Here is a 13,309-nt window from a genome sequence, read left to right as displayed (position 1 = left end):
AATGGCAATGAGGGTGCATGTTTCCCTTACATAGAAGCAGTCTCAGATCAAACATGGCTTCCTTACAGTGTATGAAGCTGGAAAACAGGAAGAGAAGCCGCATGCTTCTTAACATCAACAAGATGATGTCACCAAGGGGATCTGTCAGATATGCCAGATGGTCGGATTATCAAAGGGTGGATAAAACTACTGTAATCAGTGAATGCAGTCTGGAAAAAAAAAAGCTAAATAAACTAAAAACTTAATTTGCCATGAGGAAAACCTATGTCTAATTACCAATGTGTGGCACTCTTTTTTGGGTCTTAGCCCTCTTTTTGCAGTTTTAGGCCCTAGCTGCTATTCTCTGTGACCAAGTCCCACAACCTTTAGGGTTACATTGGGAAAGTGCCCTTTGTTAATGAAGTCAAAATAAAATCTGGTATTATGAAGCTTTGCATTGGCTTGCTATGTTCATTAGATGTAAACGTGTATTCTCTTCCTTGCAGGTCCTGCAAGCATAGGTTTGCTTAGCCCAGGAATCTTGGAATATTTACTGGAGAGCCTGGTATGTCTGCCTCTGCATCATTGTTTTAATTTTGTGGTGGGGGAAGGGGTTGACTACGTAAGAATTGAGTATACAGAAGTAATAAAACATAAAAATATATGGGGCCAGTATACTAGAATGTGCTACCATCAGTTGTTAATGGCCAGTGTTTACGGCAAACAAAAAGATGGACAGTTAACTGCATATTTATTTTACCTACAGATGCTATCATGAAAACTGAACTACACTTGGAAACATAGTAAAAATTTTTATGGTAATGCATCTGCAAAGCAATTGATATGAATGCTTTTTTGTGTGCACTAGTTGATAATGAACTGTTTTGCATCTCATTACCATAGACTTTGAATTTAAACTCTTGCAAACCAATTTATATATATTTGAACCTCTAATGTGTAAATTATTTTGTGCACGTTTAGCACACTAAGTTTGTCACCATTGAAAAATAGTTGGTTACAGATAGAACCCAGTGGATTTATGCTCATCTAAGCTGTGTCTGTTGAGGGGGGGGGGGGGGATCTTCTAGACCCTGAATATGGTAGTTAACCATTCTATGGACTTGGACCCAGCATTGGTAGATGTGGCAATTAAGTGCTTCTCTGGCTGCTAAGTGGGAACAAGTAAGTTAAGGGCCCTTTTACTAAGCTGCGGTAAGCACATAAGTATTGCCATACTGGGACAGACTGAAGGTCCATCAAGCCCAACATCCTGTTTCCAACAGTGGCCAATCCAGTTCATAAGTACCTGGCAAGATCCCATAACAGTACGATACATTTTGTGCTGCTTATCCTAGAATTAAGCAGTGGATTTTTCCCACATCCATTTTAATAATGGTCTATAGTCTTTTCCTTTAGAAAGCCATCCAAACCTTTTTTTAAACCGCACTACACTAACTACTTTTACTACATTAGCTGGCAACAAATTCCAGAGTTTAATTACATGTTGAATGAAGAAATATTTTCTCCGATTTGTTTTAAATTTACTACCTTATAGCTTCATTGCGTGCCCCCAGTCCTAATATTTTTGTAAAGAGTAAGCAAGCGATTCACGTCTAAACTGGGCAACACAATAATAATGGGTGATTTTAATTACCCCGATATTGACTGGGCAAATGTAACATTGGGGCATGCTAGGGAGGTAAAATTTCTTGATGAAATCAAGGGCATCTTTATGGAGCAGCTAGTACAGGAGCCGACGAGAGAAGGAAAAATTCTAGACCTAGTCCTTAGTGGAGCGCATGATCTGGTGCGGGAGGTAATGGTGCTGGGGCCGCTTGATAACAGTGATCATAATATGATCGGATTTGATATTAGCTTTGAAGTAAGTATACATAGGAAATCAAATACATTAGCGTTTAACTTCAAAAAAGGAGACTATGATAAAATGAGAAGAACGGTGAAAAATATACTTAGAGGAGCGACTGCAAGGGTCAAAAATTTACATCAGGCGTGGATGCTGTTCCAAAACACTATCCTGGAAGCCCAGGCCAAATATAGTCCGTGTATTAAAAAAAGAGGACGGAAGACCAATCGATGGCCAGCGTGGTTAAAAAGTGAGGTGAAGGAAGCTATTAGAGCTAAAAGAAAATCCTTCAGAAAATGGAAGCAGGAACCGACTGAAAATAATAAGAAACAGCATAAGCAATGTCCAGTCAAATGCAAAGCACTGATAAGGAAGGCTAAGAGGGACTTTGAAAAAAAGATTGCGTTGGAGGCAAAAATACATAGTAAAAAGTTTTTTAGGTATATTAAAAGCAGAAAGCCGGCAAAAGAATCAGTTGGACCGCTAGATGACCGAGGAGTAAAAAGGGCGATTGTGGAAGACAAAGCCGTAGCGGAGAGATTAATTGAATTCTTTGCTTCGGTCTTCACCGAGGAAGCTGGTGAGACGGAGAAACTTAATGAATTCTCTGTAAACCTGGAGGATGTAATTTAGATTGTAAGCTCTTTGAGCAGGGACTGTCTTTCTTCTATGTTTGTGCAGCGCTGCGTACGCCTTGTAGCGCTATAGAAATGCTAAATAGTAATGGGGCAGTTCTACAAACTGAAGAGTAGCAAATCTCCTGGACCAGATGGTATTCATCCTAGAGTACTGATAGAACTGAAAAATGAGCTTGCGGAGCTATTGTTAGTAATATGTAATTTATCCTTAAAATCGAGCGTGGTATCGGAAGATTGGAGGGTGACCAAACAGCTTACTGACTACATGGACAAATTCTCAATACTACACGAATCACAATCAGGATTCCTCCCCCACCATAGTACTGAAACTGTCCTAGTCACTCTCCTGGCCAAATTCAAGCAGGAAATAGCTACAGGTAAAAGAATACTAATCCTCCAATTCGACATGTCGAGTGCATTCGACTTGTTAAACCACAATAATATACTAAGACTCCTGGACCACTTTGGGATTGATGGAAATATACTTAATTGGATCAAGGGTTTTCTAACCACCAGAACATACCAAGTAAGATCAAACTCAAACATATCACCACCTTGGAAAGCAGCCTGCGGAGTACCTCAAGGATCACCATTATCACCAATACTCTTCAACATAATGATGATCCCACTGGCAAAGTCTTTATCCAATCAAGGCCTCAACCCGTTCATCTATGCAGACGATGTCACAATCTACATTCCCTTCAGACATGTTTGACAGAAATAACCAATGAAATCAAGGTAGGTCTGAACATCATGGACTCACGGGCAAACTCATTCCAACTAAAACTGAACACTGAAAAAAAACACACTGCCTCATCCTCTCATCTCAACACAACAAGTACAAGCCCACAACCATAAACACCCCTGAACACACCCTCCCTATCTCAGACAGCCTAAAAATACTCGGCGTCACAAGCAACCACAACCTTACTCTTGAGAGCCAAGTAAACTCCGTAACAATGAAAATGTTCTACTCAACGTGGAAACTTAAACGCATAAAACCTTTCTTCCCGAGGGGAATTTTTTGAAACCTAATACAATCAATGGTTCTAAGCCATGCAGATTACTGCAATGGAATTTATGCAAGATGTAAAGAACAACTCACAAAAAAACTCCAGACCACCCAAAACACAGCAGCCAGGCTGATATTTGGTAAATAACGATTTGAAAGTGCTAAACCCCTCTGAGAAAAGCTGCACTGGCTCCCAATCAAAGAACGGATCATCTTCAAAATCTTCACCCGGGTCCACTAAATTATCTACGGCATAGTCCCAGGATACATGACAGACCTTATAGACCTGCCAACCAGAAACAGAACCGGATCATCACGAACATACCTAAACCTCCATTACCCAAATTGGAAAGGACTCAAATACAAAACAACCTATTCACCTAGCTTCTCCTATATAAACGCACAACTATGGAAAGCACTCCCAAAAGCTGTGAAAACAATCCATGACCACCTAAACTTCAGGAAATCACTAAAAACCAACCTCTTCAAAAAATCCCCACACCCGGCAACACAGCATAACCAATGATCGTACTGGACAATGAGACAAAGTCAGCATGTATTTAGTGAAGGGAAATCTTGCCTCAACAATCTACTTCATTTCTTTGAAGGAGTGAACAAACATGTGGATAAAGATGAGCCAGTTGATATTGTGTATCTGGATTTTCGGAAGGCATTTGACAAAGTACCTCATGAAAGACTCCAAAGGAAATTGGAGAGTCATGGGATAGGAGGTAGTGTTCTGTTGGGGATTAAAAGCTGGTTAAAAGATTGAAAACAGAGAGTAGGGTTAAATGGTCATTATTCTCAATGGAGAAGGGTAGTTAGTGGGGTTCCCCAGGGGTCTGTGCTGGGACCACTGCTTTTTAACATATTTATAAATGACCTAGAGATGGGAGTAACTAGTGAGGTAATTAAATTTGCTGATGACGCAAAGTTATTCCAAGTCATTAAATCGCGGGAGGATTGTGAAAAATTGGAAGAGGACCTTACGAGACTGGGAGACTGGGCGTCTAAATGGCAGATGATGTTTAATGTGAGCAATCGCAAAGTGATGCATGTGGGAAAGAGGAACCCAAATTATAGCTACGTCATGCAGGGTTCCACGTTAGGAGTCATGGACCAAGAAAGGGATCTAGATGTCATCGTTGATGATACATTGAAACCTTCTGCTCAGTGTGCTGCTGCGGCTAAGAAAGCAAATAGAATGTTAGGTATTATTAATAAAGGTATGGAAAACAAAAATGAGGATGTTATAATGCCTTTGTATCGCTTCATGGTGCGACTGCACCTCGAATATTGTGTTCAGTTCTGGTCGCCGTATCTCAAAAAAGATATAGAATTAGAAAAGGTGGGGGGGGGGGTCACGTGATGCCAGCGGGCTGAAAGGACGCTCGAAGTCCAACTCCGCTCCTTTCGTGCAATTATCGGCATACTACTCGGCTTTCCCACACCCCTTAGCAATAAAAAATTTAGCGCTGTGCTTCGCAGGCAAGCAGGCATCAGAGGAGGAAGTCGGGTGCAGAATTGAAAAGGTGCGGTGGGGCATGCCTGCAAAAACTCTGCGGCCAGTACGAGATCGCACTCAAGCAGGGAGCCCCAAAATGGCGATGTCGTCGACCGCCCATACGGTTATAACCTTGCAAGAAGAGGCAGTTCAGGAGCTGACACAAAAACGTACAGCAGTATTAGACGATTGCATGGCGAAGATCCAGTCGACGGTGAACTCTATTAATGAGAAGCTGGAGAGGCAAGCAACCCGACTTCAAAGCGTGGAGGAGAGAATCAGCAGGCAGGAAGACAGAGTGGAAGCACTAGAGAATAGACTATCAACAGTGGAAGCGCTTGAGAAACAGCTAGTTCAGCTCACAGATGATTTGGAGAACAGAAGCAGGCGAAAGAATATAAGACTCATAGGATTACCCGGAGTCAGTGCAGGAAAAGGAGCTGAGAGACATAATTTTAAAATGGCTCCTCACACAACTGAAGCTGGAGCAGATGAAGGACAAAATACGAGTGGAGTGCATCCAAAGAGTGGGAGCTCCACGAGAAGCGCCTCAGCGTCCCAGGCCAGTACTAGCAAGAATCCTAGATTATGGACATAAAGAACAAATCATGCAGGCATACAGAGCTATGAAGAACTTGGATTACAATGTTCCAGGATTACTCGGCGAGAGTGTCTGATCAGAGGCGCCGTATGGGTCAGTATTGCAAGACACTATTTGACAAAGGGGTCAGATTTACCATGATGTACCCGGCGAAAGTACGGTTGACACATGAAAATAAGACTTTGTATTTTACTGACCCCATGGAGCTCAATGCGTTTGTGAGTAAAATATGAGAGAGAGGGGCTTTTCAAAAGAGCCATGAGCCCAGGTCAGATATTGAAGAGAATTTTATTAAAGACTGAGTTCTGGTAATGAGCCTGATGAAAAATGAAGAAAAGAAAGAAAGACAGAAAAAGTGCGCTTCCCAAGAGTGAACAATAGTAAAGCACTGAGGAGGACAGGAAGAGGTGATAACAATTTAAAACTCTGTGGGAAGCGCAGAAATATGTTTGAGCACAGTTAAATACGAGTTAGACTGGAATACAAAAGTCTGTTGTACAGAGCCTCAAGTGAACTGTAAGGAGCAGGAGGTGCGTGTTGCCTGTGATGGAAGCAGGCAATGTCAGCGTGTGAGAGGCTTCTAACCACTGGATAGCGCAAGTTGAGGAGATTAGACAGCAGTTACCGAAGGCTTGATGACAAAGAGACTGCTTGGTGATATACTCTCATGTTTCTGGTTAAATTGTTTTTGTTCAGTTTATCAATGTTAGCTGTGCTGAGGATTATGGAACTCAGCAGGGTAGAGGGTGTTTGTGTGTGAGTTTAACAGCTGAATAGAAGAGGCAGATTGTGGAGAGCGTGTAGTGTGAATGATGTCTGAGCAGAAAGGGGGAGGGTAGCAAGTAGAAAGGGGGGGGAGGATAGTGCTAAGGGAGGAGGGCGGGACTGGACATAGGGAAGAAAGAGAGGAATTATGGTGTGGCTGTGGGAGCTACTAGTGTTGGGGCTTGTCTTTCACATGGGGCGGGGGAAGGGAGGGGAGAGAATGCAGAGGACAGGGGAGGGAGGGAGGAGAGATATAGAGTAGGGCAGGATAGGATGCAATACGTCTGGGACTTGTTCATTGATCACAGATGCCATGTGCTAGGGACAGCAAGCAAATACTGGGGGGGTGCTGAGCTGGGCGGCCACCTCCATAAAATTTCTTCTGAGAGATTGCATGCAATATTTCTATAGATGGTGGATTGGGGGATGAGCAAGATTAGAATAGCTACACTTAATGTAGACGGGATTCACTCACCTGTTAAGCGCACAAAAATACTAAGTTATAGTAGACGCATGAAGGCAGATGTTATGCTAATGCAGGAAACACACCTTTCATCATCAAAGCATTTAAAATTAAAAAAGGCTGGGTGGGCGAGTTGGCATTTGCCTCTTACAACAGTAGGCAACGGGGAGTGGCCATTCTTATTAATAGGTCCCTGGCGTGCACTAAGCATAGAGTTATTCAAGATCCGGAGGGAAGATATGTCATATGGTTGGGGACAATTCAGGGTGCCAAAATAGCATTATGTTCGATTTATGCCCCAAACGTGTATTCCCATAAATTCTTTTCCGACGTGATGGCAGCGCTGGCCCTGTTGAATGAGTATAGGCTAGTAGTGGGTGGAGATTTTAATATAACAGCTGATTCATTAATAGACTGCAGCCCCCCGAAGCCCAGGCAGAAAGCTGCGAAAGGGTGGGGGAATTAACTTTTTGATGCAGGAATTGGGTATGTTAGATGCTTGGCGAGTGTTAAACCCTGACGCCCATGAGTATACTTTTTATTCCAATGTACATAAGGTATAAGCACGTTTGGATTATATATTTCTGCCTGCAGCATCATTGTCTGTAATACGGGGGACAAGGATAGAGGCAGGGGTAGTGTCAGATCACGGTATGGTGTGGGTAGATTGGGGGGGGGGGTGCCAGGGGAAGACCCAGTCCTCTGGCTGGAGAATGAATCCTGCCTTATACCAAGACCAGCATTTCAGGGAACATTTAATACAAGAATGGGAGTACGTTAGAAGTAGACCCGGTGACCCTTTGGGAAACAGGGAAAGCGGTAATGAGGGGTAGGATAATAGCATACACTAGTAGGATGCGTAAAGAGAGAGATTCTGAGCTGATTCATCTGCTAGGGAAGCTCCAAGCGGCAAGAATGGACCTCGTACGGGTTGATAGGCATAGCAGTAGAGGGAACTTTTGGCAACTTAAAAAGCAGATTAATGAGGTGTTGAATCAAAGGGCTAGATTAGGTGTGCAGCTGTACAAGTATAACCTGTACAGGTGGGGAAATAAGATGGGAAAGTTGTTAGCAATGATGGTAAAGAACAGGTCAGCAAAAAAAAGCGATTGCAAGCATTAAAGCTAATGATGGTACTGTATTAAAAGCGGACAAAGATATACAAAAGGCGTTTGTGGGTTTCTATCAATCCTTATATGATGCAGGGAGCTGTGATGTGCAGGAAAGGGATACATTTTTTCAAAGTTTAGGTATGCCAAGGTTATCGTCACAGCAACTAGAAGCTTTAAATGCCCCATTTCAAGGTCCCGAAACCCAACACGCTATCAAAAAACTTAAGCTAGCAAAAGCACCAGGCCGGACGGACTGGGAGCAGAATTTTATAAAATTCTGGGAGCTCATATAACTGGCCCTCTAGAAGAACTCTGTCAAGCCCTATGTAGACCGCAGCAGCATACAGACCGATTGACACATGCTACCCAGAGGCGTAGCCAGGTTTTGATCTCAGGGGGAGCAGACTTTTATAAAATAGGCGCCGGTTGGTGTCAGCTAGACAGCAGTGTCTGTGTTGTTGCTCAAGGACTGTGGTGGGCACTGATTAATACGGGCTGTCTCTGTTGCGTCCTGCCTACAAGGAAACAGTAAGTTACATCAGGAGGCAGGACGCAGAAGAGGTCCCTGGACTGGCCAGAGCAACAACCTGTCTTCTTAACTACAAAGTAAAAATATTCAAATTGTGACCATCACCTCAGGAATAGCACACACATTCCTTCCACTGCTAGACACCTTGTTTAAATCAGATGGGCTTTTGTTTGTGATGTGACTCTACAGGATGTGGAAACCACTAGTCTTCAGGATTTTTAATTTGGTTGACAAGGACCACCAAAGGCGACCCTTGCCCCAGAGTGGCTGAGCCCACTTTCAAATAGGGCTAGGCATTTTGCCCTTCAGGTTTTCAGGCTATCCACAATGAATCTGCATGAAAAAGATTTGCATGTAATGGAGGCAGTGTATGCAAATCAATTTCATGCATATTTAATGTGGATATCCTGAAAACCTGACTGGCAATGGGGTACTCCAAGACCAACTTGGGAAACACTGCCCTAGAACACAAAACTTACCACCCCATAACAGCCCAAACCCACCTATGAAAAGACAATGCAATATATATTACAGTGGGTTCTCGAGCACCAATATACCTACTATTGGGAAACTGGAACAAGCTGCACTGTTACACATTCCTTCACAGACACTACATGCTTGCAGAATTCTTCACCTCAGTCGCACATGCAGAACATGAACAGACCCTCATCTATATAACATGAGTAGCCATACTGGGTCAGACCAAAGGTCCATCTAGCCCAGTATCCTGCTTCCAACAGTGGCCAACCCAGGTCACAAGCACCTGGCAGAAACCCAAACTGTGACAACATTCCATCCTACCAATCTAATACAGAATAGGGAGCCACAAAAAAAAAAAACCAACAACAACAAAAGTTGAAATAGAGACCCCCTCCTCTCTGCCCAAGAAAACCAGACTCTATAAACAGTGCAATACTGGTAAAAAGAAACAGAAAAGCATTTTCTCCTGTACGTCACAAAATAAACATAGAAAAGTATACATTTTACAAAGCAGGTACATCTCAATCCTTACAAAGTATTAAATAAAAATAATGTTTTTTTTCTACCTTTGTTGTTTGGAAATTTGGCTGGTCCCAGTCTTTTTTTCCATGTTCCATGAGTCAGCCTTACAAATTCTTTTCCAGGCTGGCCTTTCCATTTCTTCTCTCTCCTTTTGTCTTCTTCCTTTCCTTCTCTACATCTATTTGGCACTGATCTGTGTTACCATCTTTCCCCTTTTCCAAAATTACCTCTTTGTCCCCCATCTCATCCCTTTTTCACGTCCCTATCTCCTTCTCCCCTTTCCAATAGTGCCCTCTCTGTGTCCCTATCTCCTCCTCCACTTTCCAATAGTGCCCTCTGTGGCCCTATCTCCTCCCCCCTTTCCAGTAGTGCCCCTCTATGTCCCTATCCAATCTCAGTTTTCCTTTCCCAGTGAAGCCATCATCGCCATACTCTCAAAACAAAGTAAGCAAACCTATGAGCTGCTGCATCCATGTTTTCACTCTTCATTGTTGGTAGCATTTGTTTTTAATCTCACTTATATTTTCAAACATGCCATTCCTTGTCATCAAGCAGATGAAGCCATTATGTATGGGTTGTGTCCATCAACCAGCAGGGGGAGATAGAGAGCACTCAACTTTTCACAGTGCCTCATGGCCAGCCAGCTCCACTGCCTCTTCAGTATTCTCTATCTCCCCAAGCAGGGTGGCTGCAGCTTCTTCGAGCTCCATCAAAAATCTGCCTGGGGGTGGCTCCTGGCTTCCAAGTTGTTAGCCGGGGTGTTAGAGGCTATAAAAGCTTCACTTTGAAGGCACATAGGTTAGCCCTTTCCCTGCCTTACCCATGCCCCTGTGGATGTGGACATATTAGCTTGCTTTTCCCTGTCCTTTCCCACTCAGTGGATGTAGGCACATTGGTTCGCCTTTCCCTGCCTTTCCCACTCATATGAGCCTCCGGAGTTCTTATTACCTCTGCTTTCCTCACAGCGTTTAAAAAAAAAATGGAACAGAGGTTTTCCTTTGGTTCTTCTATGGGACTGGAGCTGTGATACTCGGTCCGGCGAGGTAAGAGTGTTTTCTAACTCCTCCGGGGTGGGCCCGCGATCGGGGTGTTTTTGACACGAAACCGCCATTTTTGAATTTTCCCGCCGTTTTTGGCGATGGCTGCAGAGAATGTAAAGTGCTGTTCCCGGTGTGGCAAGCGCCAAGAGGGATTACAAAAAAAAGATAGCATTAGAGGCAAAAAAACATAGTAAAATTTTTTTTCGGTATATTAAAAGCAGGAAGCCGGCAAAAGAATCGGTTGGGCCGCTGGATGACCGAGGGGTAAAAGGGGCGATCAAGGAAGACAAAGACGTAGCGGAGAGACTGAATGAATTCTTTGCTTCGGTCTTCACCGAGGAAGATTTGGGTGGGATACCGGTGTCGGAAATGGTATTTCAAGCGGACGAGTCGGAGAAACTTACTGACTTCACGGTAAACCTGGAGGACGTAATGGGGCAGTTCAGCAAACTGAAGAGTAGCAAATCTCCTGGACCGGATGGTATTCATCCTAGAGTACTGATAGAACTGAAAAATGAGCTTGCGGAGCTACTGCTAGTGATATGCAACTCATCCTTAAAATCGAGCGTGGTACCGGAAGATTGGAGGGTGGCCAATGTAACGCCCATTTTTAAAAAAGGCTCCAGGGGAGATCCGGGAAATTATAGACCGGTGAGTCTGACGTCGGTGCCGGGGAAAATGGTAGAGACTATTATTAAAAACAAAATTACAGAGCACATCCGAGGACATGGATTACTGAGACCGAGTCAGCACGGCTTTTGTGTGGGGAAATCTTGCCTGACCAATTTACTTCAATTCTTTGAAGGAGTAAACAAACATGTGGACAAAGGGGAGCCGGTTGATATTGTGTATCTGGATTTTCAAAAGGCGTTTGACAAGGTACCTCATGAAAGGCTACAGAGGAAATTGGAGGGTCATGGGATAGGAGGAAATGTCCTATTGTGGATTAAAAACTGGTTGAAGGATAGGAAACAGAGAGTGGGGTTAAATGCAAAGTGATGCACTTACGGAGTAGAAATCCACGAGAGATGTATGTGTTAGGCGGTGAGAGTCTGATATGTACGGACGGGGAGAGGGATTTTGGGGTGATAGTATCTGAGGATCTGAAGGCGACGAAACAGTGTGACAAGGCGGTGGCCATAGCTAGAAGGTTGCTAGGCTGTTGTTTTTAATTACCTCTTCTTATAGACCTCTTTCTGACTCCGTCACACGGGGGACTAAAGGTACTTATTTCATATATCAGGTTCTGTATAGTTTCTCTGACCTCCATTGTCACCCAATCATAAGGGGGTGGCATTAGGAGCTGTAATTGAAAACTAATTCCCATAACTACTGCTTACTGTTTTTCTGGGTCTAGGTATATTCTGGGCCATTTATGTTCCCACATAAATCTTATTAAACATCTGTCTAAGTTTCTGCAAAGACTGAGTGTCACTTGTATATGATCTACCTTGTAGGCTAAATGTAAGGTAAAGAGAAGATAGAATCAATAAAAATAAAGACAGAGATAGGTTTAGATAGATAGATACATTTTATTTCTTACCCAAACACAGGTCTTCAAGTTGATACAAATACAGACATCAGATTCTGGTTTCAGCCGCACAGGGCTTCGCCGTCTGACAGAAGCTTTGGAGAAGACTCTCAAACTAAGCCAAAATCTGCCATCTTTTATACTCTATCCTCTCCATAGAAGTGAATGGTGAGAAACCTTGCTCCTAATCTTTCTCACTTTCTGAGATCATACTTTCCCACGCGATCTGCTATCTGATGTACCCAACTCCTTCCGTTCTCAGCTACTGCTAATTATCAACATGTTTTGGGAAGCGTTGAGATAACAGTTTCACATCTTCCGGCTGCAATACTTTTCATACCTTTCTCATGAACTCTGTATTACCTCTGTATCATTGTATACCAAAACTAATAAGCTCCATTTTATTCATCTGATCTTTCATTACAGGTGCTATATTTGATTTAAAAATTGTACCAATTTGTGTCAGAAGTCATTATTCAGACCTGCTTTTTGCAGATTCTCAAATATTAAATCATTTACTTGTTGTTTGGCCTAGTCAGTACTTTTTCAGTTGTTTTTAGGCTGCATAGCTTTGGCCATCACTATTCCAGTGGTAGCCTTAAAGCTAGGCCATATATTAACATTCCCCTCTTCACCCTATCCCATAGGGTGACACCAGGGTTAACGTACCCTGGTACCATCCGTTCCAGAAGGTATTCTATGAGGCCATCAAATTATCTGAGTCTTAAGATCAACTGGTACAATTTGTTTAGTTTTCGGTTGAGACTTACTCAAACCTGTAGCGAGAAATGTTTTTATGAATGGGACTAATCCATGAGCTCATTTACAAAATCCCATGAAATATAGGTATGCGGGTAATAGCAATTTCAGGTGGATCATACTAATAAACACTTTCAGGTCTTTCTATGGCTTCTATTGTATCTGTAGCATAGTGCATGGGGAGATAATCCAATGTATCTGTCTCAGTGGTCCTTGGAAGGAATAATGGTTTTGATTAAGCATTGTTATGGGCTCAACAAATAGTACTCTGATTGCAGGCTGTTTAAGGTTGTAGGTATTCAGAATCCTTAAACAGGTCGGGATTCCTGGACCTTACCAGTACTCATCATTGGCATCCAATCATGAGCACTAATAAGTGGATAGCAAGTATGAGGTTGCCTCATACAGCAAAAATGGTCAATCCTAGGAAAATTTATATTAACCAAGGTTATGCATGGATCTTGACATATGCATAATGACCTGGAAGTATGGGAAGCATTGTATATATCC

At 42.9% G+C, this 13,309-nt stretch overlaps 1 protein-coding gene across 3 annotated transcripts in view; it reads left to right on the top strand.

Annotated features, from left to right (window-relative positions):
* RSPRY1 (ring finger and SPRY domain containing 1) overlaps positions 1-13,309 on the top strand; it is a 663,702-nt gene that overhangs the window by 265,211 nt on the left and 385,182 nt on the right. For all 3 annotated transcript variants that reach the window (XM_030203731.1, XM_030203729.1, XM_030203730.1), the window contains one exon: positions 486-544. In XM_030203731.1, coding sequence (XP_030059591.1) covers positions 486-544 — 59 coding nt within the window. The remainder of the gene's footprint in view (positions 1-485; positions 545-13,309) is intronic.

Source organism: Microcaecilia unicolor, chromosome 5, assembly GCF_901765095.1.
Source record: "Microcaecilia unicolor chromosome 5, aMicUni1.1, whole genome shotgun sequence".
Taxonomy (NCBI): Eukaryota; Metazoa; Chordata; class Amphibia; order Gymnophiona; family Siphonopidae; genus Microcaecilia; species Microcaecilia unicolor.
Note: the sequence above shows the minus strand (reverse complement) of the source record. Positions and strands in the feature narration are given on the sequence as shown.